At 41.1% G+C, this 26,751-nt stretch overlaps 1 protein-coding gene across 1 annotated transcript in view; it reads left to right on the forward strand.

Moving 5' to 3' along the window:
• The window catches only part of KICS2 (KICSTOR subunit 2), a 117,204-nt gene that overhangs the window by 79,967 nt on the left and 10,486 nt on the right, over positions 1 to 26,751 (forward strand). Inside the window, exon 2 of the mRNA XM_044088249.1 lies at positions 16,923 to 17,211. Coding sequence (XP_043944184.1) covers positions 16,923 to 17,211 — 289 coding nt within the window. The remainder of the gene's footprint in view (positions 1 to 16,922; positions 17,212 to 26,751) is intronic.

Raw genomic sequence — 26,751 nt, forward strand, 5'->3', positions numbered from 1 at the left:
CATAGAATATAGACCTCTCCTCAGGAGATGGGGTGGAGAATTAAAAAAAAATATGAATATAACGCAGTCAACCTGTCTTCTGCTCAGATCACTCAGTAGGAAAATTAGTATTTGCTGTAGTTGTAAGGACCTGCACAGGCTGACCTGACATTTCCATTTGCTAGTACCCCTGGTTACACCAAATGGCCTTTTCATAGGATGTTGAAACAATATTTTATGGATGTTTCTTTTCAAGAGCCATTGTTTTTTATGCATCTCCGGGCTAAAAAGAGAAAAGACAATACCTTTCTTCTGTCCATCATTTCACCTGTTTCCAAGGATATTAGAAGTTTCCAAGAAAAGGCCCTTTGCCTGCAGACAAAAAAAAGACCATCAGGAGTAACAGCAGCCCAAGGACCAACAGTCTTATTCTGGTCAGGACTTGGGCTGTAGGTTTTATTGCTACGGCTCTCAGAAGAAACAAAAGCAGTGAAAGTCATATTTTTTGAGTGTCTCCTCAGCAATTCTGACCTCTTAATACTTGGAGAAGAGTTTGGAAGAAAATCCCCTGGATCTGGGTTGCTTAGATTGTCACAATCTGCAGGAAAATGTGCATAAACTGAAGAGTACTGCCAATGACAAAGTGGGCTGCATCATTTTCTGTGATGGGGGCAGAGCCCCTACATCTCATGCCATGCCATGCAGAAAGGTGCACCTTCCTCAGCTGAGGTCACCCCTTCTCAGGAAAAAAGAAAATACTAAAAAGTTTTCGCAGTTAACCATATTTTTCTAAAAGTTTGTTTATATAGATTGTATTTGAGTAACTGACCTTTTCCCAAATCTCCCTTCACATGATGAAGTGACAGGCCATCTCTGCTGGAGGATGTATAAGGGAAGTTCCAGATAACCCATCCCTGTAGAGGATGGCCATCCACTGGGAGGTGGACATCCTCCTTAGAAAGGGGCATCTATTGCAGAGCCTTCTAGTACATTGTCAGCAGCTTATCAGAACCAGTTTCCTGTCAGAAATGCAAGACTCAATCATGTGAATTCCAGTACTTCAAAAAATAAACACTAATTTGAACAAGTAACAAAAAATTCCAAAATGTACTGCTCTGGATTTAAAGTGGTTTTGCAGGGGGCTTCATATTACCCTTCCGTGATGTTCATCGTGTTATACTGCTGCAGTCATCACACTTGGGTTATCCTGCCGTCAGGCAGTCCCGCAGTCGGCCGAATCCCAAAGTCTTGGTCCGGCGTCGGTTATCGTCGCTTCTTCCCTGACATCAGTGCGACAGGGGGATAAAAGAGGCAGCCGACGCCATTTTCTTCCATCTTTCTTGCCGCGCGGTGCCCGAAGCAGAAGCAGTTTGCAAGTGCCAGTCGGCTAGCTCCTGAGATTTTCGAATCAAATTTCAGCCCGAAGTCTTCTCTAAAGCGAAGTACCCCATTGGGGAAACTTTTCTTGCCTCAGACCGATGTCAGACAAAGTTAATAATTGCATTTCTTGTGGGAAGCAAATACTTCATAAGGATTTTCATTCTTATTGTATTCCTTGCCTAGGCCCAGACCACGACGTCTCTGGTTGTCGGTTTTGTACTAGGTTCAACAAACGTACAATCAAGCGTCGGGCAGGTTTCGCCCGACATTATTTTGGCAGAATATTTAACTATAGCATGTCGTCGCAGCAACCGACATCAACAATGATTAAAAAAACACAAGGATAAGGACAGGCAACCAAGGCCAAGACCAGATACAGAGGCCTCAGCAAGGCCTGCCGCCGGTTCTCCGGTTTTCAGCGAGGCGCCTACTCAGCCCCTGACTACCGCTGATTTAGAAATTCTGACGGCCTCCCAGACCGAATCAGCTGGTCCTCAGGAGCCGGTTCCATCTCACCCCTTGGACGCCAACCCTGACGGTGATCTGGAGATTTTGGACAGGCCTTCGGTTTCTGAAGGTGTCTTCAAACCGACAACTATCTCTATCAAGTCTTATGCTAAACTTAAAGCCCCCTTAAAAGTTAGGAAACTGGGTCCACAAACCCCCCACAGGCCCCTATGCCTAAAAAACAGATGCCTAAGATGGCTGAGGATTTAATTACCCTTATCAGGGGTTCACAACCCCCTCCTGACAAAAGGCCTAGACTGGTGGAAGATTATCCTTCCTCTGACCAAGCATCCATTTCCTCAGCTAACTCTCAGGACCAGGATTATTCCTTCCCTCCTTATGAAGACTCAGATGCTGAAGAGTCCATTCCCTCTGTCTTCCCCCCTGAAGACTACTCTTTTGGGGAAACTTTACACACCATGAGGGAATACTTCCATTGGGAAGGCCAAGATTACTCTGACTCTAAGAAAAGACTCAGTGAGTTTCTTCTTCTTCTTCCACAGCATAGACCCCTTGCAATTCCTCCAGTTTTAGACATTTTGGATGATGCCTTTGGTACCCAGGATATTTAAAAGCAAATAGCAGTGGGGACTTATGCCTTTGAAATCAAAACATTTAGTTTGCTGTTAGTAACCCATAGTCACTACAGTCTGAGTAGGGCTAGATATTTACAGTTTCCCTCTTGAAACATCTTGGCATAATCTGAAAAAATAGCAGTTGTCTCCTATGCATTTAGTTCTGTTTCTTGGGTGCTCTGGGACATCTTTTCTTTGGAAGGCCTTTTGTCTCTAGCAAGCTTCCAGTGCATTCAGTCATTTTTGCTTTCCTCAGCCAGAGGTCAGAATCAGCAGGATCTTTTTCATCTCCTGGGACTTACAATGGCATCTATTCAATTGGTTATTCTAGCATGTGACCACATGAGAGCTGTTTTTACAGTGCATTTGGTGTTTGAGAGCTATTATCAGTTTTGCATAGCAAGCCACACTGTAATTCTGCTGTGAATGGATCCAGTCCACTTGCTCTAACGTCTTCCATTTTCAGGACAGTAACTAATAGCCAAAATTACTATGGACACATGGGGGAGCCCATTACCAGCAATAGTGAGTTCAGTAACTGTGATTTGAAGTGGATAAACTTCATGTGTATGTATTGGAAGTGAGGGTGGTGTCTCTAGCCTTACTACATCTTGAACCACATCTTCCCCAGGTATTGACTGTAGTTCAGTCAGTTGACAGTGCAATGGAGTGTTACATCAACAAGTGAAGGACAGCTGCTATCAGCTATACAAAAGAGCAGTAAGAGTGTGGGAATGGGGCATCTACAAGCCCCCCGCCCCCAACATTATGGGGCAGTATGTAGGCAGGCCTATTTGCCATCTGGGCAGACTCAGAATTTATTGTCATCCTGTGAATGGTCTGTCAGCCAGCAGGTGTGCGTTCTGTATTTCGGTACTGAGTATTTCCAGTGTGAAATTTTTGTCTCTCATTATGAAATTCGGGAACTTCTGCTTATTGATTCCACGCAAAAGTGAGTAGTTTCTGACACTTGTGCAGCTAGAGAAACCCTGAGACCTGTGTACATATTTTCCCATACCTCTGCCATTCAGACTTCTCTTCATGGAAAGGATGGAATAAGCTAGACTGATTTTGGTAGGCCCCTTCTGAACAAGTTAAATGTGGTTTCTCTTATTGTTGCTTAACTCCATTCATCCTTACAGTCTTATTCCAACAAATAGATTTCTGTTGTCTCACCTACAGTTCTGCAGACTCAGGATCACTTTGTCGCTGCTGTTAGTCTGATAATAGTTGGAGCTGCTGCAGAACTTTAGGATGTTTGCCATTTTCTCAGACTGACTTACAAACTGTATACCCAAAAGAATTATTCAGACACGTGGACGTGGTTTTGTCAATGGAAGGCTGACAAAGAAATAGCTCTCTAGCAGGCTTTTCCAGCTGTGGTGCTACACTGGAATCACAGCTGAGTGCACCTCCAGGCATTTCTGCAGTTAACTCCTGTTGACGCCTCTAGGCATCAAATATTTCTTGTTCATATTTGTATTAATTCCAAAGTGCTACATATAAGGTATCAGAAGATTTCATCTTAATGCATACATGATGAAAAACACAATTGTGTTGATATTTGACCTCTGTCTTACACAGCTAAAGATATATTAAATGTTATTTGTATAATTGTAATAATTTTCATATTTATCTAAATAACTCAACATTCAGATAACATGGACCGGACTGCATAGCCTCGTATGGAAGCTCACAGTTGTTTGCAGGTATATACACTAGACTAACGACCACTGGGGCCCTTAGAAGCCTAGCCATGCAACCCAGATGTGACCCATAAATTAAATTTATTTAGGGGTGATTTACTGTCAGAGACATGGGCACCAGTCCAGGGGTGAATTCTAGATTACACATCAGTTAATCTAAGTTCCATTTAAATAGGGATCAGGAGGAATTCTGCTTCACATGGTTGGGGAGCCTGTTCCAGAGAATGGGAAATTTCAGTGCCATTGTTACTGCTGTGTCCATTCTGTAGTGTTCTGAGCCATGTCTGTTCTGTCATCCTTAACTTTCTGCGCAGGTGCTTAATACTAGTCATAGCTAGGAGAATTTGTATGCCATGACTGACATCAAAATGTGGCCTGGAATGATGGCTCTCTGAAACAGGAGCATTATCACCAGATTACAAACCAAGGCATTCTTCCTGCCATCCAGCTCTCCTTTCCCTTCCCTTCCCTTTAACTTTGATGGCAGTAGTTCCCTAAAATGGCTCTCTTTCTGTGTTGCTTAGTTTGCTGGCTCCATTTCATGCTACAGTTTCAGTAATGTCAATCTAAAGAGCACCATGGTATCTGATCTCTGTGTTTATCTACCAGTCTTGCATGATTAATTTTAAAATATCCAAGCTTAATAATTTTAGTGCTCTTTCATCAATGCTTCCTCTGTTTTAATAGGATGGCAAAGGGTCTTGCCAGTGTGTTCCAGCGAATCCGTAAAAAAATCCAGCATGATTTTATGAGAATTTATAGAGTGAAAACATCTCAAGTACTGTTGCATCTGTGCAGTTTCTAATGTTGTCATTCATATTTGGACATATAATAAACTATACTGGAGTTCCAAAAAGGAAAAGAAACTCCCAATCATTGCTCTCTAGAAATAGACAACATAGTACTTCAGGCATAAGTTGTGCTGCCTCAGAAACTTTGATTCCCTAGTTCAGTTTGCGGCTGGGATGCCTTCTGTGCAGAGTCCACATGTCCTCTGTGTCCATGTTGGTTTTTAATGATTGACCTAGTTTACTCCCACATTCCAAAGACATGCTGTAGTTAACTAACCAAGAACCAAGCGGTGAAAAACAAACCAGAAAGAAAATCCTGCTGGCAGTATGAGTCTTGCTTGAATGGTTACTGAGATGTCATAAACTGTTGACACAAAATTACAACATTAAAATTCAGTGCCTTTATTTTGGCTTATAAAATCCGGTTTAAAACATCAAACTGAAAGAATGCCATTAGTGCAAAGATTCATTTATCCTGAATAGTTTGCCATTTAGAGTTTTCTAGTAACATTAATGATTCCAGAGATGTGAATATTTGTTTGAACTGCAAGATGATAACTTCATTTTTTAAAGGCTCAAACCACACCCACTGGGAGTTAAAAGTACACACTCAATAGAACTGCACTGAAGAGAATGAGTGAAGTGTGGCTTTACTGAAATGCAAAGTGGTAGTTATTAAAAAATGAAATATCATTATTGTTAGCGATTTACGGTAGCCGAACAATAGCACATAATTCAATAAAATCTGAAATATCAAAATGATACCATAGAAACCAGGGAAATTAGTCATCTTCTTCTTCTTTCAGCTTTTTTCCCGGTTAGTGGTCGCCACAGCAGATCACCTGTCCGCTCATGATTGGCAGTGGAGTTTTTATGGTGTTGAGTTGCCAGCTCGGTGCCCAACCTTCCACAGAAGGGCCACACACGCACGCACTCACGCCTAGGGCCAGTTTAGAGTGTCCAATCCACTTATAGCATGTCTTTGGGATGTGGGAGAAAACTGGAGCACCCGGATGAAACTCGTGCGACCACACGGAGGACATGCAGACTCCGCACAGAAGGCATCCCAGCCGAGGATCGAACAGGAGAGCCTCTTGATGTGAAGCAGCAATGCTAACCACTGCACCACCATGGCCGCAAAACCAGGGAAATTAGTACGTTTAAGAAATGTATTGGGGGGGGGCGCTCCCTGACCCACCAGTATGAGGTTCTGCCCCAACACCACAGTCTCTAAATATATTAATTCAAGGTTTCAAAATCTTGGAGTAAAATAAAAAAAATAGTTTTAGTACAAGTTCAACTTTTTCCTGTATTCTTGAGTTGGTTTGACCTCAGAATTAGTATAATTACTGTATTGGGAGAGCACTAGGAATCCCTTTGCAAAAAGCAGCTTTAAAAAGTTTTTCTGATGCCCACGTCACTACTTCAGTTTCCAGAAAGAAGGCAGTCTCTCTATTTCTGTCTCAATAAATAGATTCATTAAAGGGAAGTAAATACTGAGGGAAGAAATGTCCAGGGAATTGTTATGGCTAGGCTTGTATAGGCCCTAGAGCAAATAGCTTAGTACCAACCTATGAACTATTAAAGCAGGACAACATCTAGTACTGTGTTCACTGCTTGTCTTACCATTTTAAATTTTGGTCTGGAATTCATTTCTCACTATTACAGTGCATTTGTTTTGCATCTTAAACTTCTTGAAGGTATAGATGGTCAGTCCTTGGCATCATGCAAGCTTTGGAACATTTGAGGTTTCCTCCTATTGTGTTGTCCTGTTAAGAATCCCACACATATGCTGAACCCTCAGCTTCATGTGTGAAAGCCCTCTTTTCTTCCTATTGAGGTAGCTTGTGCCTTGAAACCATATCCTGCCATGGAAAATGCTGTTAGTCACTATTGTACACCAGAAGAATTTTAGAGCATCGTGCATTATCAGTTGTACTTTATTGTTCTAACCTTCCATAAGCATAGAGTGATGATACTCAAGTGACATTCTTAGGTTATAGCTACAGAGCTTGCACCATAAACTTATAGTACATTTCTCCACCCAAGATGTTACCCTTGGGACAAAAAATTAATTTAAAAGAGATGTACTGGGTTATTTATTGCAGGCTATTATTGCACAGCTGTCCAGTTAAGCAACATTTAACTATATTTGAATAAACTCCACGTGCTCAGTAGTTCTGTTTGTTCAATCTGGGACTGGAAATTTATTACATATTATCAGATAGAACTAATATGTATATAATGCTAAGCGGAGGCTAATGGTCTGTCACAAGCGTTTCATTTTTTTTATTATCTGTCCTGGGGTGTTCTAAATCTTAATTTTTTTTTAAAGAAATGTGCTTTAACTCTGGTGGCACAATTGAGCTGTAGTTGGCTTTGCTGTCCAACAGTGTTTGTTTCTTCAGTTCGTTTCTTGTCTGTGAAGAGTTATTCATGCCCTGCCTGTGTCCATGTAGGTTTTGCCAAGTGCTGTTGTTTCCTCATGCAGTACTTAAACTGGTGGCCCGTTATATCTACAGGTGTGAGTTAGCTTGTTTGTGTGTTCTGTGATAAGCTGGCATTCTGTCTGGCAGTGATTTCTCTGCCTTGCCTCCACTGAGTGCTTTTGATAGTCTCTGGCTTCTCTGTGACCTTGAGTTGCTTAAAGTGAGTAATCAGAAATGAATGAACAAAAATGTATAAGCACAAAATGTGGAATACTAAGAGAATCATTATTTTACATCATCGCAATATATTCGTTAGCTATGCAGTGGTGCAGTCAGTATGCTGCCTCACAGGTCGTGGTTGTTGGGTTCACTTTTTGACTTGGGTACTTTCTGCGCAGTGTGTGCCTATCCTGCCTGTGTTAGTATGGGGTTTTGAACAAAGTCAATCCGCTTAGGCTGAACGCTTTTCCAATTCGCTTTATTGAAATAAAATGAAGCGTTTGAAATTTAAAATACGCTTTTCGTCCTAAAACAGTATTCGGACTTCTTCAGACTAACTGACAAACATCTGCGTAATGATAAGAAGTTGTTTAAATAACACAATGTTAAGTTGTCAATCTCGCCTTCATTCTTGCTTGATGGGTTTGGAGCCGATCCCTCGGCTCCGACTCGGCACTTGCTAAGCTCGAGAGTCACTTTTACCAGCTCGAGGCAGCCCCATATCCCATGATGCAAGGCGGTAAGTACCCAGATCTCGTTTGCCGCTTATGAGGTCCTCCTTTTACCAGCTCCTGGTAAGTGATTCTCTTTTTGGATATTTAAGCCCCTTTTTCTTAAAAAACCCTTAATTATTAGTTATTAGTTAATTTTTTACCTTTTGTGACAGAAAATCCCTGTCTTTTCTAATTTTTTTAGTCAAATTTACCCATCCCATCCCCCCCCGTTAGGGTGTGTGTGTTTGTTTATAGAAATACCTTTTTGGTATTTTATTTAAGTTAATTTTTGACTGGTGTGTGTGTGTGTTTGTGTAAAGCACCATGTCAAAGGAGAGGGTCTCAGGTTTTAAGAAGTGTGACTCGTGCTGTCAGAAGATGTCTCTGACAGACGGTCACACTTCTTGCCTGTATTGCCTGGGCCCTCTTCACCTGCAGGACTCCTGTGCTATTTGTCATTCCTTCAGCCAGAGAGTCCTGCAGGAAAGACGTAATAAACTGATCCTTAGGGGCCTTCTTGCCGGAGGGCTCTCCGGCTAAGTCGGCTCCATCCAAATCAGTTAAATCTTCCAAGGCCCAGGCTTCTGTGTCTAAGCCTGCGGCCTCGGCTCCGACTGCATCGAGTCGAGATCGGCTCCGGCTGGACCCGATTCTGGCTTAACAAAGCCTACGGCACCGATGGCTATCGGTGCGAATCTGTATCGACCGCCGATGTCGGCTCCGATCGGTTCCGACACCCATGTGGCACAGGCATCGGTGTCGGCTCCGATCGGCTCCGACACCGTTACTTTGGTGGCTGTATCGGGTCCGGCTGGAGTCGATATCGAGCTTCCTGTCGGCTCCGAGGTCGGCTCCGACAGGATCTATAGTATCGGCTCCGATGGCTCATTCCAGGAAGAGGTCGAGGTCTCCTTCCTTGGAGCCGATACTTTCGGCTCCGGCTTCACCTCTTCTATCGGAACGGAGCCATCGGAGCCGATCTTCAAGGTCATCCAGGTTGTCAGATCATGACCTAGAGAGAGTGGTCAGTAGATTACTTAAGTCACAGGTACTGGCCCAAATGTTACATAGTCCGTCTCAACAGACGACTGTTGGTCCACACCCCATTACAGTTCCTCCTTCAACTCTACCCCAGAGCTTGGAGTTGGAGTCTTCGGGAATGGTTACTGCTACGGCTGGAGGACGGATACCCGCTTCTGTTCCTTCAGCCTCTACTCTTATCTCCTCTTGAGACCTTCCTTAGAGGGATTCGGTGGTCGGGCTTCCATGGTCTCCGAGGGGTGAGTGGCATCGGACCCTTGTCCGAACCCGCTCTTCCCTTGGAGCCTCGGCCTTGGTGAGCTCGGCTCCGACATCTGCCTCGGAGACTTCCCTTCGGTGGTCCCTGGAGTTCCTAGCTCTTGAGCGGGTTCTCTCGGACCTGCCTGGGAGGGGAGCATTCGAGGTGATGAAGAGTGTACTGGCCACTGGTATCAGTCAGCAGTCTGTTCCCGTAGCTCCTCCCTCTATAGTACCTGTTGACATCTCTGCCACTTCCCTTGCTACAGGACCCAGAGATCCTCCGCCTCAGGTTTCCCCATTGGGAATTTCCCCTCTTCCGAGGATTCTCCTGATGTTTGGAGGTCCTCCTAGGAAGAGGACATGTAAGAGGAAGCATGTAGACTCCCCGAGTCTGTCACTTGGATACTGACTTTGATGAGTCAGAGGGATCCCTAGATCCCCTCTGAGGATGTCTCCTTCTCAGACATCCTAGAACTTCTGAAACAGAGGGAAACTGGCCCACCAACAATCCCTCTGAGGATGAGTCAGTATACCTAGAGGCGTTTGGATCTCGGCCCTCCACCTCCTGGGTGTCTCCGCCTTCGACCCCTTATGCAGGTTATTGCACGAAGGCGTGGGCAGCTCCTGACTCTGTAGAGCCAGTCCCTAGGAGGCCTTCAAAATTTATCACTGCCCGTTTGACAAACAATTCCTTACTAAGGGTGTCCCCTGATGCCATGGTGGTGGCTGCGGCCACCAAAAGGAACTTGCAGATCCTTCCGTGCCCGTCCATCCTCCTAATAAGGACTCTAGGACCATGGATAGATGGTAAGCGGATGTTTTCCTCAGCGACCTTTGCTATGCGTTGCTGAATTACCTATGTCACTTCACCAGACTCCAGAGGGATATCCTGAAGGAGCTGGGTGAAGTAGTTCAGGATCCTACAGCTGCAGGGGCTCAAGAAAAATTCCTTCGCAGCTAGGAACCCTCAATTCCATTGCAAACTCCTCCATGCGGCTAATATCTTATGCTGCGGATGGAGCCAGTAGAGCCGCAGGTACAGGTGTGGCTCTTAGGCGCCAAGCCTGGATGCGGCTATGTGATTTTGCGGATCCCTTTAAGGCGTCCTTCACAAATTCTCCCTTTGATGGGTCAGCTTTGTTTGGCCCTCAGGTGAAGGAAACCTTGACCAGGTGCGAGCAGGACGGCAAGACTCTTTCTGCTGTTGGAGTCCGTTTTCCACCCCTTCTAGACCTTATCCCAAAGGACAGAAGGGCGGAAGATGTGGTTCCGTAAATCCCAAGGAGTCACGGATTCACGTGGTCAGTTTACCCCTAGAGGCAGAGGGGTAACAACAACAGACGCTCTAGAGGCAGAGGGGTCCAAGAACCAGGGAAACAGGGAGCCTCTCTCTGACAAGCCGTTTCAGCATCCCTGAGGTGTTGCCCGGCTGTCCCTTCTTGGAGGCAGTCGGGGGCAGATTATGACTGTACCCAGAAACCTGGCATTCCCTCACTCAAGACAGATGGGTACAGTCGATCATATCCAAGGGTTACATAATTCCTTTCGAGGAAAGTCCCTTCCCTCAAGTTCCCTTCCAGATGTACCACCCGGTCTAAGGGAGATTGCAGAGTCAGAAATCTCAAAACTACTGCAAAAAGAGCCATTCAGCCAGTTACAATAGACCATTCAGAGCCGGAATCTACTCAAGGTTCTTTTGGTCCCCAAAAGACGGGAGACTGGAGACCAATATTGGATCTCAGCAGACTCAACAAGTCTGTCAGGAAGACAAGATTCGAATGGTCACTCTTCAGTCAATTCTGCCCTTCTTACAGAAGGACAACTGGATGTGCTCAATAGATCTTCAGGATGCGTACTATCACATCAAAATTCACAGACGCTCCAGGAGATTTCTCCGCTTCGGCTGGGGTCCAGTCATTTCAGTTCAGAGCCCTGCCCTTTGGTGTCACTACAGCCCCAGAGTGTTCACCAAATGCATGGCAGTGGTCACGGCTCACCTGAGACGTCAAGGATTCCAGGTGTTTCCGTATCTCGACGACTGGCTCCTGTCAGCCACCACCAGGCATCAGCTTATACAAGCCAGGGATTACACAATAGACCTTTGTTCTCATTTGGGCATCTCAATCAACTTGAAAAGTCATCCTTATCGCCCTGCCAGTCTATTACCTTCATAGGCAAACTTAAACACTGTTAGGATGTCAGCTACCCTTACAGAACAAAGAGTTTCAGACATTCAGACTCATGTCAGGATCATTCTGGCCAGCAAGAAAATACAGGCCAGAATGGTTCTAAAGGTATTAGGTCTCATGGCTGCGGCCATTACTCTTCTTCCCTGGCTCGATTCTACATGCGCCTTCTTCAGTGGATGCTGTTCACACAATGGTCATACCAGCAACTTCCAATGCGTCACCAGATTCTGGTGACACAGACATGCAAAGAGCATCTTGCTTGGTGGATCACATCGTCTCAGGTTCACCAAGGCAGGTACTTTGTACCCCATCCCCGATAGCCACTGTCACCACGGATGCCTCCCTGATCGGGTGGGGGTCATTATCAGGGCAGGATGGTTCATGGGGCGTGGCAGCCGTTCGATTACCATCTGCACATAAATGTCCTGGAGATGAGAGCAGTGCTTTTAACGTTGCAAGCCCTCAACGACTTTCTTCCCGTAGGGACAATTGCAGTCCACACAGACAACATGTCTGTAGTTTGGTATATCAACAAACAGGGCGGAACCAAGTCCTACCCCTTGTGTCGAGAAGCGCTCAGACTATGGCAATGGGCGATCTCCTCTCATCGGTTTCTGGTAGCAACGCATATCCCTGGGAAAACCAACATTATAGTGGACAGATTGAGCAGAGCTATCCTCATGCCTCACGAGTGGTCTCTCAAGCAATCTATAGCGGAAGAGATTTTTTCTGGAATGGGGTCGTCCATGTTGCGATCTTTTTGCTACTCCCCAAAACAGCAAATGTCCAGACTTCTTCAGCCTCTTCCTCTATCAGGCCATCCCCCCAGAGACGCTCTGACCCAGGATTGGCCCCAGGGACTTCTTTATGCCTTCCCTCCATTTCCTCTGATCCCTCAGGTGATCCAGAAAGCTACCGTTTTGAGAGCCAAATTGATTCTCATTGCCCCTTACTGGCCTCGACAAGTTTGGTTCCCGTTCCTCCATCATCACCTTTTGGTGCAGCCGTGGCATCTGGACCCAGTGCCAGATCTTCTGATTCACCAATCGGGTCAGCTGCACCGGTCAATCCCTTCTCTCAACCTCACAGCATGGTTGCTCCACTTCCTTCCTTAGCCAGGCTTCCTTTGATCTCTAACCCAGTTAGAGACATCATAGTAGCTTCTAAAATCCTCTACCAGGAGGATTTATACAAGCAAATGGAAGCGTTTCTCTTATTGGGCTAAGGCCCAAAATATTGATCCTTTTACTGCCCCTGTTCAGGCAGTCCTGGACTTCTTAGCAGAGATTTTTCATGCAGGCTCCTCTTCTTCCACAGTCAGAGTTCAATTGGCTGCTATTTCCAATTTTCCTGTCGGGATAGCAGATCATAATATTATGTCCCATAGGCTCTGCAGGGCCTTCTTGAAAGGAATTTTCCTACTAAAACCTCCAATCAGGAATCCTCCTCCTCAGTGGGATCTAAATTTAGTGCTGACATCCTTGATTCTTCAGGCCTTCGAGCCAGCTGTTTCTTGTTCCCTGAAATATCTTTCTTGGAAAACTTTATTCCTAGTGGCTATTACATCTGCCAGGAGGGTGTCTGAACTTCATGCTCTTTCGGTTCGACCCCTATTTGGTTTTTCACAAAGACAGAGTATCTTTGAGAACTAATCCAACCTTTTACCTAAGGTCGCTTCAAAGAACAATCTGAATCAATCCATTGATCTCCTGTATTTTTCCTAACTATTCAGATAGAGCTGAACAAAAGCTACATTATCTTGATGTCCACCGTCAACTTAGATATTATTTGGACAGAACAAAAAATTTAGAAAATCTGATCAACTTTTTGTTTCCTATGCGGATAATAAAAAGGCCTTCCTGTTTCTAAAGTGACCTTGTCCAGATGGCTTTCTTTGGTCATCTCTGAAATTTATACTCAGGGGAAAACAGCTGTGCTCAAAACCTAAAGCACATTCAACTAGGAGCTTAGCTACTTCTACAGCTTTTCAAGCTAGACTTCCTTTGGACACTATTTGTGCAGCGGCCACTTGGGCTACTCCTCACACTTTTGTTTCCCATTACAAATTGGACTTGGCCTCCAGGGACAGAGCCAGTTTTGGCTCTACAGTCCTCAAGAGTTTGTTCCATTGAGCCACCCAGGATAGAGGTGCTAGGGGCCGGTCCCATCAAGCAAGAATGAAGGCGAGATTGACAACTTAACATTAAGAAGTTATGTACCTACCATAACGTTCCATGTTAGTTGTCTTCTCTGCCTTCTTTCTTGCACCCTCCCTCCTTCCCCTGGCCTGGACAGACCTTGTATAAGAAACTGTTATGCTGAAGACCATTCAGACCTGGTCCTTCTTCCATCTGTAAGTTTTCTTTCTTCCTTTGGGAAGTATTTTATGCTTGGTGCTATTGCCCTTTGTCAGCAAACGAGATCTGGGTACTTACCGCCTTGCATCATGGGATATGGGGCTGCCTCGAGCTGGTAAAAGTGACTCTCGAGCTTAGCAAGTGCCGAGTCGGAGCCGAGGGATCGGCTCCGAACCCATCAAGCAAGAAAGAAGGCGAGAGAAGACAACTAACATGGAACGTTATGGTAGGTACATAACTTCTTATTTTCGCGCCATGAAAATAGTTCATGACGTAATTTCTTAAAATAAAACTTCTAATAGCACTATTAAAGCAGTGATGGTATCAGTATCACTATTAAAAATACATACGTTTATTTATTAAAATTCAATTAAAAAGTCTTAAAGGCATCATAACTTTCTATGCTAGATTTATAGACGACATAATTATATTTCGAGGAGATGAAAAACAAGCAGCTGAAATTGTAGAAATGTTTAATGATAATACTGATTTTCTGCGTTTCACTTATACATTCAATAAAGATGTTATAACATATTTGGATGTAAAATTAACCAAGAACAGATCACAACAGGCTTATGAAGTGGATATATTCAGAAAACCAACTTATTCAAATAAATTTTTGCATTTTCATAGTGCACATCCTTTACGTCAGAAAAAATCCGGAGTCAAAGGCCATCTTGTTCGAGCTGCACGAATGATCACTAGAGATGAGAACTTTGATCAGAAATGTTTGAAATTGAAACATATGTTCCTTAATAGACAATACCCAACCCAATTTTTGGATCCTATAATAGAAGAAGTTGATATAAAAAGGTTAAATGGTTACTTTAAACCTATATTAAAGAAACAACATCATAATTCTTCATCGGTAGAAGTAACCCAGCTTGATCTTAAAATCAGTGATCAGTTACATCCTGTTAAATATAATTTAGCTTGCATTATACGCTTTTCTTTGGATTTTGCTACTATTAAGGCAATTATTTTGAAGAATTGGAATATATTTAATGAAGATCAATTTTTGACATCTAAATTAGGCCTACAACCTAGAATTGTATGGAAGAAAGGTTCCAACTTCAAAGACATTTTCCAAAGAAACATTCAAGCTAATTCGACAACATTTTTGGGAGGAATGGGTCAATGTGATAACTGCTCATACTGCCACTACATGATTACAGGAACATCAGTAAACATCAATGGAATTAAAATTCAAACTAGAGGGAAACACAATTGCAATTCAAAAGGAGTTGTTTATGTGGCTAATTGTCAAGCTTGCCCGTCGTTTTACATAGGTAAGACGGAGCGTAGGTTGAGAGAGAGAGAGTGTATGAACACTTAAGAAGTATAAACCTACAAAAAGAAGAAAACGCTCTAGTAAGGCATGTCATGGATTTTCCTGAACACAACTTTTGTTTTAAAGTCATCCATCAAGTAAAACAAGATATTCGAGGGGGACCATTCAACCTATTCCTGGAAAAAGTGAATTATTATGGCAAATCCGACTTAATGCCTTCACGAACCCTGGATTGAATGAAAAATGTTCATTGATGTGCCTGTTAAAATTACGAAGTCTGGATAGATAATCTATATTAAAGTAGAATATATTTAAAACATCCTTACTAATTAATTTGTATTTAATCTCCTAATTTTTGCCCTCATTCTTTATTATAAGTTTTCTACAAAAACATGTAAGTTTTTATAGAAAATTAAGTGTTTATTATTAAAACATATAAAATAAAAATCTATATAGATATCACATAAAAATCAAAGATTAAAATTAAAAGTAATAATTAAAAATTAAAAATTAAATAAATTCTAATTTATCTTTTATGGTTCAATCACCATTCATGAATATATGTCATAACATGCAGCCTTTCTTTAAAGTTCTGCGCACCATTATTCATTTATTTATTTATTTAATTGATGATTATTTTCTCATCCATTTATTCAAATAATTTATTCATAGTAACGCTCCTTAGATGAATTAAAATCATATATAAACAAATTTTGATTAAATTGTATTAATAATACAAAGATTCAGTTTGTGATTATTTTTAGTATTTTTTCAGTATATTAAATTCATAATATAAGTAAAGCACTTTTTAATTGTATTTTAATAAATAAACGTATGTATTTTTAATAGTGATACTGATACCATCACTGCTTTAATAGTGCTATTAGAAGTTTTACTTTAAGAAATTACGTCATGAACTATTTTCATGGCGCAAAAATGTGTTATTTAAACAACTTCTTATCATTACGCAGATCTTTGTCAGTTAGTCTGAAGAAGTCTGAATACTGTTTTAGGACGAAAAGCGTATTTTAAATTTCAAACGCTTCATTTTATTTCAATAAAGCGAATTGGAAAAGCGTTCAGCCTAAGTGGATTGACTTTGTTCAAAGTTCGTGTTTTTGTAGTAGTTGGATTTAGTATGGGGTTTTGCCAGGCTCTCTAGCTTTCTTTCTCATCCCAAGGACATGTTAGATGAAGTAGTGATCGTGTAAATTGTCCATAGATACATGTGCAGTAATAATGTGTTTGCTTCCAGCAGTGGACTGCCATATAAGATATTTGTATGTAGGACTGAGCCCATGCCCGACATACTGCTTGCTGGGATATACTCTTGCTCTTCTTCAACCCTTCATTGTGTAAAGCAGGTATAAGAAAATAATAGTTTTTCTGTGCAAGATATGATGAACTGTTACAAGGCAGCAAAAATGAATACAATAGTTAGCGTGATTTGGCAGCTGGAATTCAGTGTCTTTAAGGTTAGATAAATGCAGATGGGTAATGTATTCCTCATATCCTTGTCACAAAAAGTATTATTCTGCTTATGACAAAAAATAACTGCACATTTTCGAAATAATAAATTTAGGTACAGCAGATTCATTCATAATTTTGTTCAGCTAATAATAGGTTTTACTTTCATTGTGTCAATGGCCCTTGTAGTTGATTAAGTAATGCTACTGTTATAAGGTTAGTGACTCTCCTAATGTTTCTGTTGCTTGGCCTGACAGGTGGGCAGTCATTTTTCAGCAGGAAGGATTCCATACGGACCATCTATACTTCTCTACATAATGAATTGAAAAAGGTCGTAATGACTGGCCGGAATGCTACTGGAGGAACTGCACCACATCTAGAAGAGTTGTTGTCGCACCTGTCTGAACAGCTGTGTTTCTTCATTCAGGCTCGGATCGAAATTGCAGACTTCTATGAAAAGATGTATTCCCTCAGCTCCCAGAAATCTATCAATCTTGAAGAGCTGGTGGACTGTCTAGAGTCCATACTACAAAAATATAGCTCAAGGTTAGTGAGTTTGTGGGGAGAGTTTTGTAGCCAGTTTAAAATAAAATATATGGCCAATTCAGGTGCACTGTTTATTTTATTTCTATGCAGAAGGCACAACATGTGCATAATTCTGGAGGAAACAGTCTGAAGAAATTTGTTTTCTGTTTAATCTGCCCGTGTTTTGTGTTTGTTTTCTAAAACTATTTTTAAGTGTCATAAGTACCCTTTTCAACCACTGTTCCAAGGTATACAAAATCAGTAATAAAATGCAGTCACTACAGACTGAATATCATCAGTTATGTATTGCCATTTGATAATAAAGTTCAGAAACATTTACATTTCACATTCTATACTTTTGAGGGACATCCACATAATATTAGGTTATGCTGAGTTGTTGCCTACTTTAACAGGCATGATCAGATGAGCTACATGTGTTCAGCAACCAAATTTAAACTGTGGGCAGAACTGCCAGAAGAATGCATTAGTATTTCAGTTACTGGTTAATACTAAATGCACACAATATTCAAGGTATACCTGTTTCATACTGAGAAGTGACCTGAGCCATCAGTTTATGAAGTACTGGAGGGTGGCCCTGCTATGAGAAGAACATTAGACTGAAGGTTATTTATTGACATTTGATTACTGGCAAGTCTTAATGGGTAGGAGCCCATTTTCATTTGAGGCCCAGGGAGAAAAGCTCCAAAGTAATACAAAACATTTTAAGAACAATAACTTTACAATCTTAAGAAAAAAAAAAATATATATATATATATATATGGAAAAAAGTCTACAGTTTAAATAATTATACCAAATTTGACATGGTATGAAAATACTGGTTAAGAACAGATACACATTATATGACAATAATTTAGTATTTACAGAAATTGTAGCCAGCTTATAGAGAAAGTAAAGGCAAGTTAGTGTAATGCAAACAGGAACTGCAATATGAAGTGAGAGAAAAGCAGGCTTATAGTTTAGAGAGAAAGCCACGGGAGAGAAATTGATGGAAGTAAGGAAGTGAGAGAAGAAGGGAGAGTAAGGAGGTGTAAGTGATGAATAGGTACTTTTTCAGAATTTGGGAAATAGTTTATTCTGGTACTGAGCAAGAACTGAGCCAGTTTTTGGCTAAGACGTCTTTCAGAATGGTTTTGAAGACTGGGAGGGAGGGAATTGACCTAATGGATACATACAAGGAGTTCAGGCCTTAGCAACATGTTATGAGTAGAGACAATGCCCATCAGATTTGACAGGTTTGTGGACAGATAGGAGTTTGTGGTCATTGGATCATAATGACTGACTGGAACATAGTTATGTAGAATGTTATTTAGTACTGGACAAGCAGATGGATGCTGGATAGTTTGCATAAGTGGTAAAAAGCTGTGTATATGTTAGTTGATTGGATAGTTCTAACAAGTTTAGGCTTTATAGTATTTTACAATGGTGGGTTCTGAAAGGGTTATTTGCTGAAGATTTAGCAGTTTTGTTATAGCATTGTTCAAGTTTTGATTTTTGTGATGCATGAAGGTTAGTAAGGACTAGAGCGCCATAAAAGTGTGGGGAGGAGATAAGTTGTGGCAATCATAGTTTCAGTTCCGTTGGTCAGAATGTTTTGGCCTCCGCAAAGCATCCCTAGTTTTTATTGAGTTTTTCTTATGCAATTTTGAATATACAGGGTGAATTTAAGATTGCTGTCCACTATCATCCCTAATAATTTAATATGAGAAGTGACTTCAGTGGTTGTATTATCAAGAGAGAGGACTTTAATTTTTTTTCATGAGAGAGGGATTTGAGGGGGAAAAAAGTATTAGTTGTTTTTGTTGTTGTTTAGGTTTTTTCATGAATTTTGAGTTACAAAGCCATGTTTCAGTGACTGTTAAAGCTTCCTGAGTAATTTTTGTGAGGTGTGCCATGTATTCAGATGTGCAAGTGAGTGTGGAGTCATCTGTGTACTGTATTAGGGAGATATGTTGTTTGGATGTGTGGAGGTTGTTGGTGAGAATGTTAGAGGAGAGGACCAAGGATAGAGCCTTGTGGTGCACCAGTGGTGACTGGGAGGTATGAGGAGCGGGTGGAGTGCCATTTTACTGACTGATACCTATTGGATAGGTAGCTTTTGAACCATGGAAGGGTGGGCTGAAACTAATGAGGACATTTGAAGTAGACATTTGCTGTGACAAAGTGCATCAAAGACTTTAGACAAGGCTGGAAATAAGGAAGAGACTAGTTTGCCATTATTTATAGCTTTATTGACAGTATCTGTCTAGGTTAGAAGTGCAGTGTTACTACTATGAAAGGATAGAACCCAAGTTGTGTGAGGGGATAGGAATTTTTCCAGTAGGCCATAGTTTAGCAATTATTTTTGAATACATTTTTCAAGTATTTTGGAGAGGGGGAATAACATTGCTATAGGTCTAAAGTTAGTAATGTCTTTGGAATTTACTCTCTTATGGAGAGGGATAATGTGCGACTTTGTCCAGAGAGAGGGATCATGGGATTCCTGAACTGACCTATTTATAAAGATTGAGACAGGATAAATAATGCTATTTACTGCTGTTTTAAAATACTCTGTTGGAAAGTCATCAGCTGAAGTATGGCATGGTTTCATTTTGAGTAGTTTTATATAGAATGTGGGAACAGGTTTGAAGGTGAAAGTGGATGTGGTGATTTGTAGCTGTTGGGCAGGGTTAGGATTAGATGTTGGGGAATCCGTGGTTAGCAGTGCTTTATCTATGAAACAAAATTAAATTGTATAGCTCTTTCAAATGGTGAGTTATTGGGAAGAGAAATTAGGGCTGAATTTTTGGCTGGTATGCAAGATTTCTTTAATGTTTGCCTTTTCAGCTTTTCCCGATTAGGGGTCGCCACAGCGGACCTCCACTGCTAATGATTGGCAGTCGATTTTTATGGTGCCGAGTTGCCAGCCCAACCTTCAGCGAAGGCACACCCATTCACGCATGTCATTCAGAGGCCACTCGACCGCGGGGAGGACATGCAGACTCCACACAGAAGGCACTCCAGCCGAGAATCGAACAGGAGAACCTCTTGCTGTGAGGCGACAATGCTACTGCTGTACCACCGCGGATATACTTGCAAGATTTCTTTAATGGCTGCCAAATTTTTTTATGGTTATGTTTACTGTTATTCTGAAAGTTATTGTAGTATAGTTTTTGTCTACATTTATTTTATTTATGGTACAATTGCAAAGCATTCTGAAGATATTATAGTGTTTTATATTATTGTAATTCTTTCCATGCTTATTCTCTGTCCTGCATTAGCATTCTACTATTTTTGGATAGCCAAATTGCTTTATTTGTTTTTAGTCCCTTCCCTTCTAGAAAGTGCAAGACTATTTAGGATATTCAGGAAGGTTGTATTGAATTAATTTATAGCATCATCTAAGGGGAAGATTTTTAGAATGTTCTAGTTAATAGATGACAGGATAGTAATGAACATTTCTGAGTTAAACTTGGAAAGGTTGCATATTGTTTTATAAGCATGCTGTTTAAGTGGATATGTGGATGTCTGGATTGGGGGATGATCACTGAGACTGTCAGGCATTGTACCTGTGGTGGTGCATTTACTAAGGTGTGATACTAGGATCCAGTCTAATAGGTAATTTAATGTCTTGCTGTAATGTGTGGGGCTATAAATTAGCTGTGTGAAACCATATAGGTTCATGCTAAATGTAGGACAGTTAGAATTTATATCCAGCCAATTAACATTCACATCACCTAGTAGTAGTTTTTCTTGTGGAATTGTTATGGATATCTACTGTAGACTATCTTCCGTTATAGTTGTATTGTTGCCAGGAAAGATGTAAAGGACAGTAATAAATATTTATAATTGTTTAATTTCGGAAAAGTAATAAGAAGTTCTACTGAATTTAATTTTGGTATTGGTATGTCTTAAGGAGAAATGTGATATTTGTTGGGAAATATTAAAGCAATACCACCATCTTTCCTCTGTATACAGTCAATACAGATGGTATTATAGCTGGGAGGTGTAATTTCTAAGTAATTTATGATGGGTTTTAGCCAAGTTTCAGTGACAGCAAGAATGTTGGGCTTATGTTGTGTAAATCCAAGCATGTAGTCCAGCAGTTTTATTTCTTAAGCTAGCATTTATGGCAGCAAAGTTACATTCCCAGGGTTGACAGTTGACTGTTGTAGGATTAGAGTAGGGTGTGGAAGAGAACTGACTTAATGTTCATTGTGATAGATGATCGGATTAGGGTGAATGCCTCCCCCAGAAGGATTTTAATGTATTAGGAAATTATTGATTAATGTTAAAGTGGAAAGGTAAAGACGGTGCTAAACTGTTTAGTAAAGGTTAGCTTCACTGAAGAGTGAGTGTAAAACAATTAACTTGTGCTTAAAACCTATGACTGGTGCTCTCTGGCATATTGTTTAATGTCATTTGGCGACAGGCTTTTTACTTCGGGAAATATTTTCTCAGAATCTTCAGGATACTGCCTTTTTAATTCTTGGTATTCACAACCTTTTAATGGAAAGCTATTAATACTGATCTTATAAATGTTTAGTCTCTCGAGCATATTACAGTACACTTCCACAGGACTTTTTAAGAAGAATGTAGCATTTTTAACAGTAGAGATTTTTTTCAGGAATACTGGATTGGTGCTGCCTTTATACTAAAATTACAGTGCAAAAGGTCTTATTTTTTCCTCATTTTGTTTACTTTTGATGGCATATTTTAAATTATTGGATAAACCTATCGTTTTTATTTCTGAGGAAACTCATTGGTTTTCTTCCTGTAAAGTGGCATGCAGTATTATTTATTTAGCAGGCAGCATAACTTACCTTTAGTGGGAAATTAAGAAAGGTTGTAACTTCTGTCACAACTCCATGTGCTTAGAGATATGTTTTAGTACTCACAGTATAGTGTAGTTTAGTCTGTGTGTTTTGTTTTTTTTTTTTGGGGGGGGTACTGCTGAGGTTCTGTCCTTTGGATGACATGTTAAGCCAAGATATCTCAGCTGCCCAAATTGCTGGTAGTAAGGTCCCATCTGCTGTAGTTCTTGGTAGTTTAGGGGGATGTCAGAGATTTAATTGTACCTTTTGGAAATTAAACAGGGGATGCTTTTATTTCATTCCTTCTGAACTGAACATGTGTCACTGAATCATTTATTTTCCTTTCTATATAATGTGTCAAACCATTAAAGCATTTTCCATCATTCTTCAGTAAATCTGATTTTCCATAAATCTCCATTAACATTCTCTGTTGTACATATTTTGTCACACATTTTATTATGCATTAGTTTTAGATAGCACCATAACTGAGTTTTCTATAAGTATACTTCAATCTGAAAGTATTTTTCTCTTATATTGTCCTGTAATGTTATCATGTATCTTATAGGGGATATTAATCCATTGCTAAATTTTCCCATCTGTCGGTGTGTAATTCTTCTTCAGTCCTTTTACATTTACATATGTCCATGCTTGTACTCCTTCAAACATTCTACTGAACAAATTTTTTTTCCTAATTTCTATTTTTATTTAATTTCTACCTGTACAGAGAGTTTGTTTCCTTACAAAACCCTGCATCCCACCAATTTTCCTTATTTTCTTTTGTTTGATGAGTTTTCTTGCATTAGAAACACATCCCATACTGTTACTAAGTACTTTCTTCATGGTCTCTTCATATTATTGTTTTTTTTTTGTTTGTGTTTCTCATGTTAATCATTGTTCTCTAAACATTATAAACAGTACTTATATTATCATGTAGTCTGTGTACATTTTTAACATTTTCCATAGGCTGTATATGCCTGTCTGCCTGCTATCCATCAAGTCTCTTCTGAAGGAACTTTAGCCTGTTCATTCCCCCAGTCTGGGCATCCACAGGGGTCATCATTCAGACAGCCAAGGGTGCTTTGTGTTATCACTGGCATCCTAGCAGTGAATGTGAATGATATAGGCCCTAGCCCCACCCTCTGGAAGAGGAATGAGTGACCTGCATCAGTGCAGTAGTCACAGCGCCTTCCTCATGAGTGTACAGTCCAGATGCATCCATGATAAGTGTAGAGTAATCACAGATGGTGGCCTACCCTACAGTCAGTCATTGAGTTGACAGTCCCTTCTTTTTGATATTGGCCTATCCCAGTGTAGGCACACCCATCCTTCATGCAGCAGCTCCAAGAGACACCTGAACTACTATTCAAACTCAAGTCACCTGGGGTGTGGTCAGGGCTTATTCCGTGTACACCACTGGAGTTGGCCGACATTTCTCAATTTTTTGATCTGGGATGAGGAACTCCTTCATACCAACCATGAGGATTGAAACAACAGGCTTTCAGTAAGCTTGACATCTAAAACATTCCCAGTGTACTAGTCTCTCCCCTCATCCATAATGCTGTTCCAGCTAGCTTTCTTTCCACATCACAGCTCAGTGCCACAAACCCTCAGAGGAGAGGTATCAACTCTGAGGATGACAAGCCACCAAACTGTGCACAGAAAAAAGTGCTTAAACTAGACATCGAGAAATGCAGTGTTACCCCCTTCAGGAAACAGCAGTTTGACAGCACCCCATTGTCAAGCAAGACAGCGACTAAAGATAGGGGCACCAGGATTGATAAGTCCCTTTCCTTTGGTCATCACTTGGCAAATTGAGTTAAGAAATGTTTCTGTGTCTCAAAACTAATTGCCTAAGACATCCCTTCTAAAACCAGGGAAGTCATTGTTCCCTTTTATTCTGTCTAGTCAGACTCCTCATAGAGTATAATGTACCCTTTGGCATGTATCTAGCTAGACACATTAAAAAAATTGCAAAAACAACGCAGAAGTTCTTAACAGAAAGTATCTCTGGTCTCAAAATTCTTGGTTGTCAGGAGAGCTGGAATCCTTGTCCCTGTATTCTATCCTATATACTTTTGTGGGAAGATCTATCTTATTTACAATGCCCTTAGGGAGCCAGTTATCCTTGACCTGCTTTCTCTTGATAAGTCGAATAGTGCATCCAATACTAGTACTAGCAACAAATAAAATACTAGAACCAGAGATCTCAACCTACATAAATAAATAAAATAAGATGCAGAGATAGGTTCATCACTAAACACTTCCCTTAATCTGGAATAGGCTATCCCTACACATCAAGCATTGGTTCCTTGTCATATTTCAACCAGCTGGAATAGTGTCCTTAAATTTACCTTGAGACTTTTAGGCTTCACTCTCCCAGTAAAGGTTGGTAGGGCCTGGGGGGGGGTTATTGGCAAGGTGCACATGGCCTTCTGTCAAATTGCATTGTATATCCTATGATCTGTAATCTCCCTTACGGCTCACCATGCTCACATCAGAGAAAAGGCCCAGGCTATACTATTTTTAAAAGTGTATTGGTATAAAAAATTAGATTTTTGAAAAACTTTATTTTTCCTGTATTAGTTCTGCTACTGTCAGACTGATCTAGTTTTCAAGGCAGACCAGGCTTTTTCCCATCTTTTTAGTATTTTGCTGTACCTTTTCCAGCCTCTTTTCATAATGCACTTAGCACTTTACATTTCAGTGCTTTATAATTGCCTTTCTTTAGTGTTGCCATTGTGTGCCTTGATGTTATTTTTGCTGTGTTCTAAAAAATGTTGCATTTCTACCTTGCTGAATTAGTGTTTGTGATTTTGCTATTGTTTCCTCTGCCAGTGATCTGTTCTTAGTGATTTATTCATTTTTCAACTTTTTGTTGGCTGTTTTTAATGCTTTTGTCAGGTATTGCCCTTGCCTTAGTGAAATGGAAGGTAATTTTTTAAGTCATATTTAGTGTACGTACAAACTTCCTGCTCAAGATAGATCCTCCCCAAGACTAATGATACAAAGGGTCTTCACACAAAACCAGAAATTTGAAATCGGTAAAAGTTTTTCTCAAACAATTCATGACCTTAAAAGCAAGTCCTTTTTAAGAAGCTTAAAAGCAGTTCTGTACCCACCCTTTGTGGGGCTTTCACATCCTCCAGGACAATCTCAGGATCGACCCTTTAGAGCCCATGTCCTAACCCCGAGTTTCTTTGACTCTTTTGAAGCCAAACATAGAGGTAAAGAAAAAGATAGAGATGGGTGATATAATTCTAGGGTGATCAAAGTCATTATGTCTAACGAAGTTTCTCAAGGAACTAGCAGCAAAAAAACCTAGATTGGCGTGTCCCCCAATTGCCTGTCATAATTGTTGAAAGTTCTTTACCTAAGTTAACAAGGCAAGGTGATATGTTATCCCCATAAGATGTTGAAGTTAGAAAGGTTCAACCATGCAGGCCATCATCTGCAATATCATTCAACTCTTTCTGTAGTCAGTCTGTAACGGATGACAGACTACAAGAAGCATTGGGGCTAACGGCCGGATGTTGAAATCATTTTGGAAATTACAGCAAAAAATGGTTCTTGCCTCTTCCTCCATTGATACCAGGGCAGACTGTGGCACTTCCTGTTGTCCTTTTCTAGTTTTTCATTCCAGCTCTCCTTATCGCCCATAGTTCCCACAGTTTACATGCCAGCCACAGTCATGCCAGTCAGTGCTCTACAGATGCTGATGTTGACAGATGTGTTAGCATCAGTTGTGGTCTCACTTTCTGGAATGGAACTATTGGGTTTGATGCATTCTGCTTTAACAATGTATGATGTTGATGCTTTCAGTTTTGGGGATCTTTGTGGCTTGTTGGTGTTGATCTAATTACCAGCTTTGCAGTAGAAGTCACCAGTTTTGTCTCGTTAGCTTTTAAGCCCTTGGCCTTGAGATACTCAGCAGATTGCTTGGGCTCGAGGGTTCCATCAGTGCCATCTTTTGGCATCAAACTGTTGAGGTCGGGCTCCAGATTGATCTTTTCAGTGGCAGCTTCAATGAGCTTCACCATCGATCATTTGGGATTGGTGCCGTTAGCCCCAAGTGTTACTTTGATGTCAGTTTGAATATCAGTATTGCAGACTGTACTGCATAAGCTGCCATTGGTGATGTTCACATTGGTTTAACTATAAACTAACTGCAAACCCCTACCTGCTTGCTACTTCAACCACTCAGCCTTCTTAGCAGGTGGACATATGGTCCAAAAGAGACCCGAAGAATCTACCATATGTATCTGGAACTAGTCCATCTTCTTCCTCCTCATCTACCTTTCTCTCTGAGGTCTTGTAAGACACAAGAGAGGTGGTACCTGAACTCCCCATTGGAATCTCTCACATAAAATACAGATAGCAGCAGTAATCTTGATTCCTCAGTATTTTTCCAGATGACCTTACATTTTGGCAGAAGGGGGGGGGGTCCGCAGACCCCACATCATCTCTATAGACAATTCCACAGTAGGCCTTTCTGTTCCCCCTCCCACCATTTTCCTCCTGTATGATAAGATAGTGACTCTTGTTAACAAGACCACATGGGAAGAACCCAGTGTTGTGACATCTCTCCTGAGTAATCGAAGGCAAGATCCTAAGCCTCCTAAAGACTGAAATAGCTGGCTGCAGACTCCTGTACCAAATTCTTTTGCTGCTGTAGCAGCCCATTCCCATTCCACAGAGCCCTGCTGTCCACTCTGATGATAATGAATCCAGATCAATGGACATGTCTAGGGAA

This window comes from Protopterus annectens, chromosome 11.part0 (genome assembly GCF_019279795.1).
Source record: "Protopterus annectens isolate FY-2018-M chromosome 11.part0, PAN1.0, whole genome shotgun sequence".
Classification (NCBI taxonomy): Eukaryota; Metazoa; Chordata; order Ceratodontiformes; family Protopteridae; genus Protopterus; species Protopterus annectens.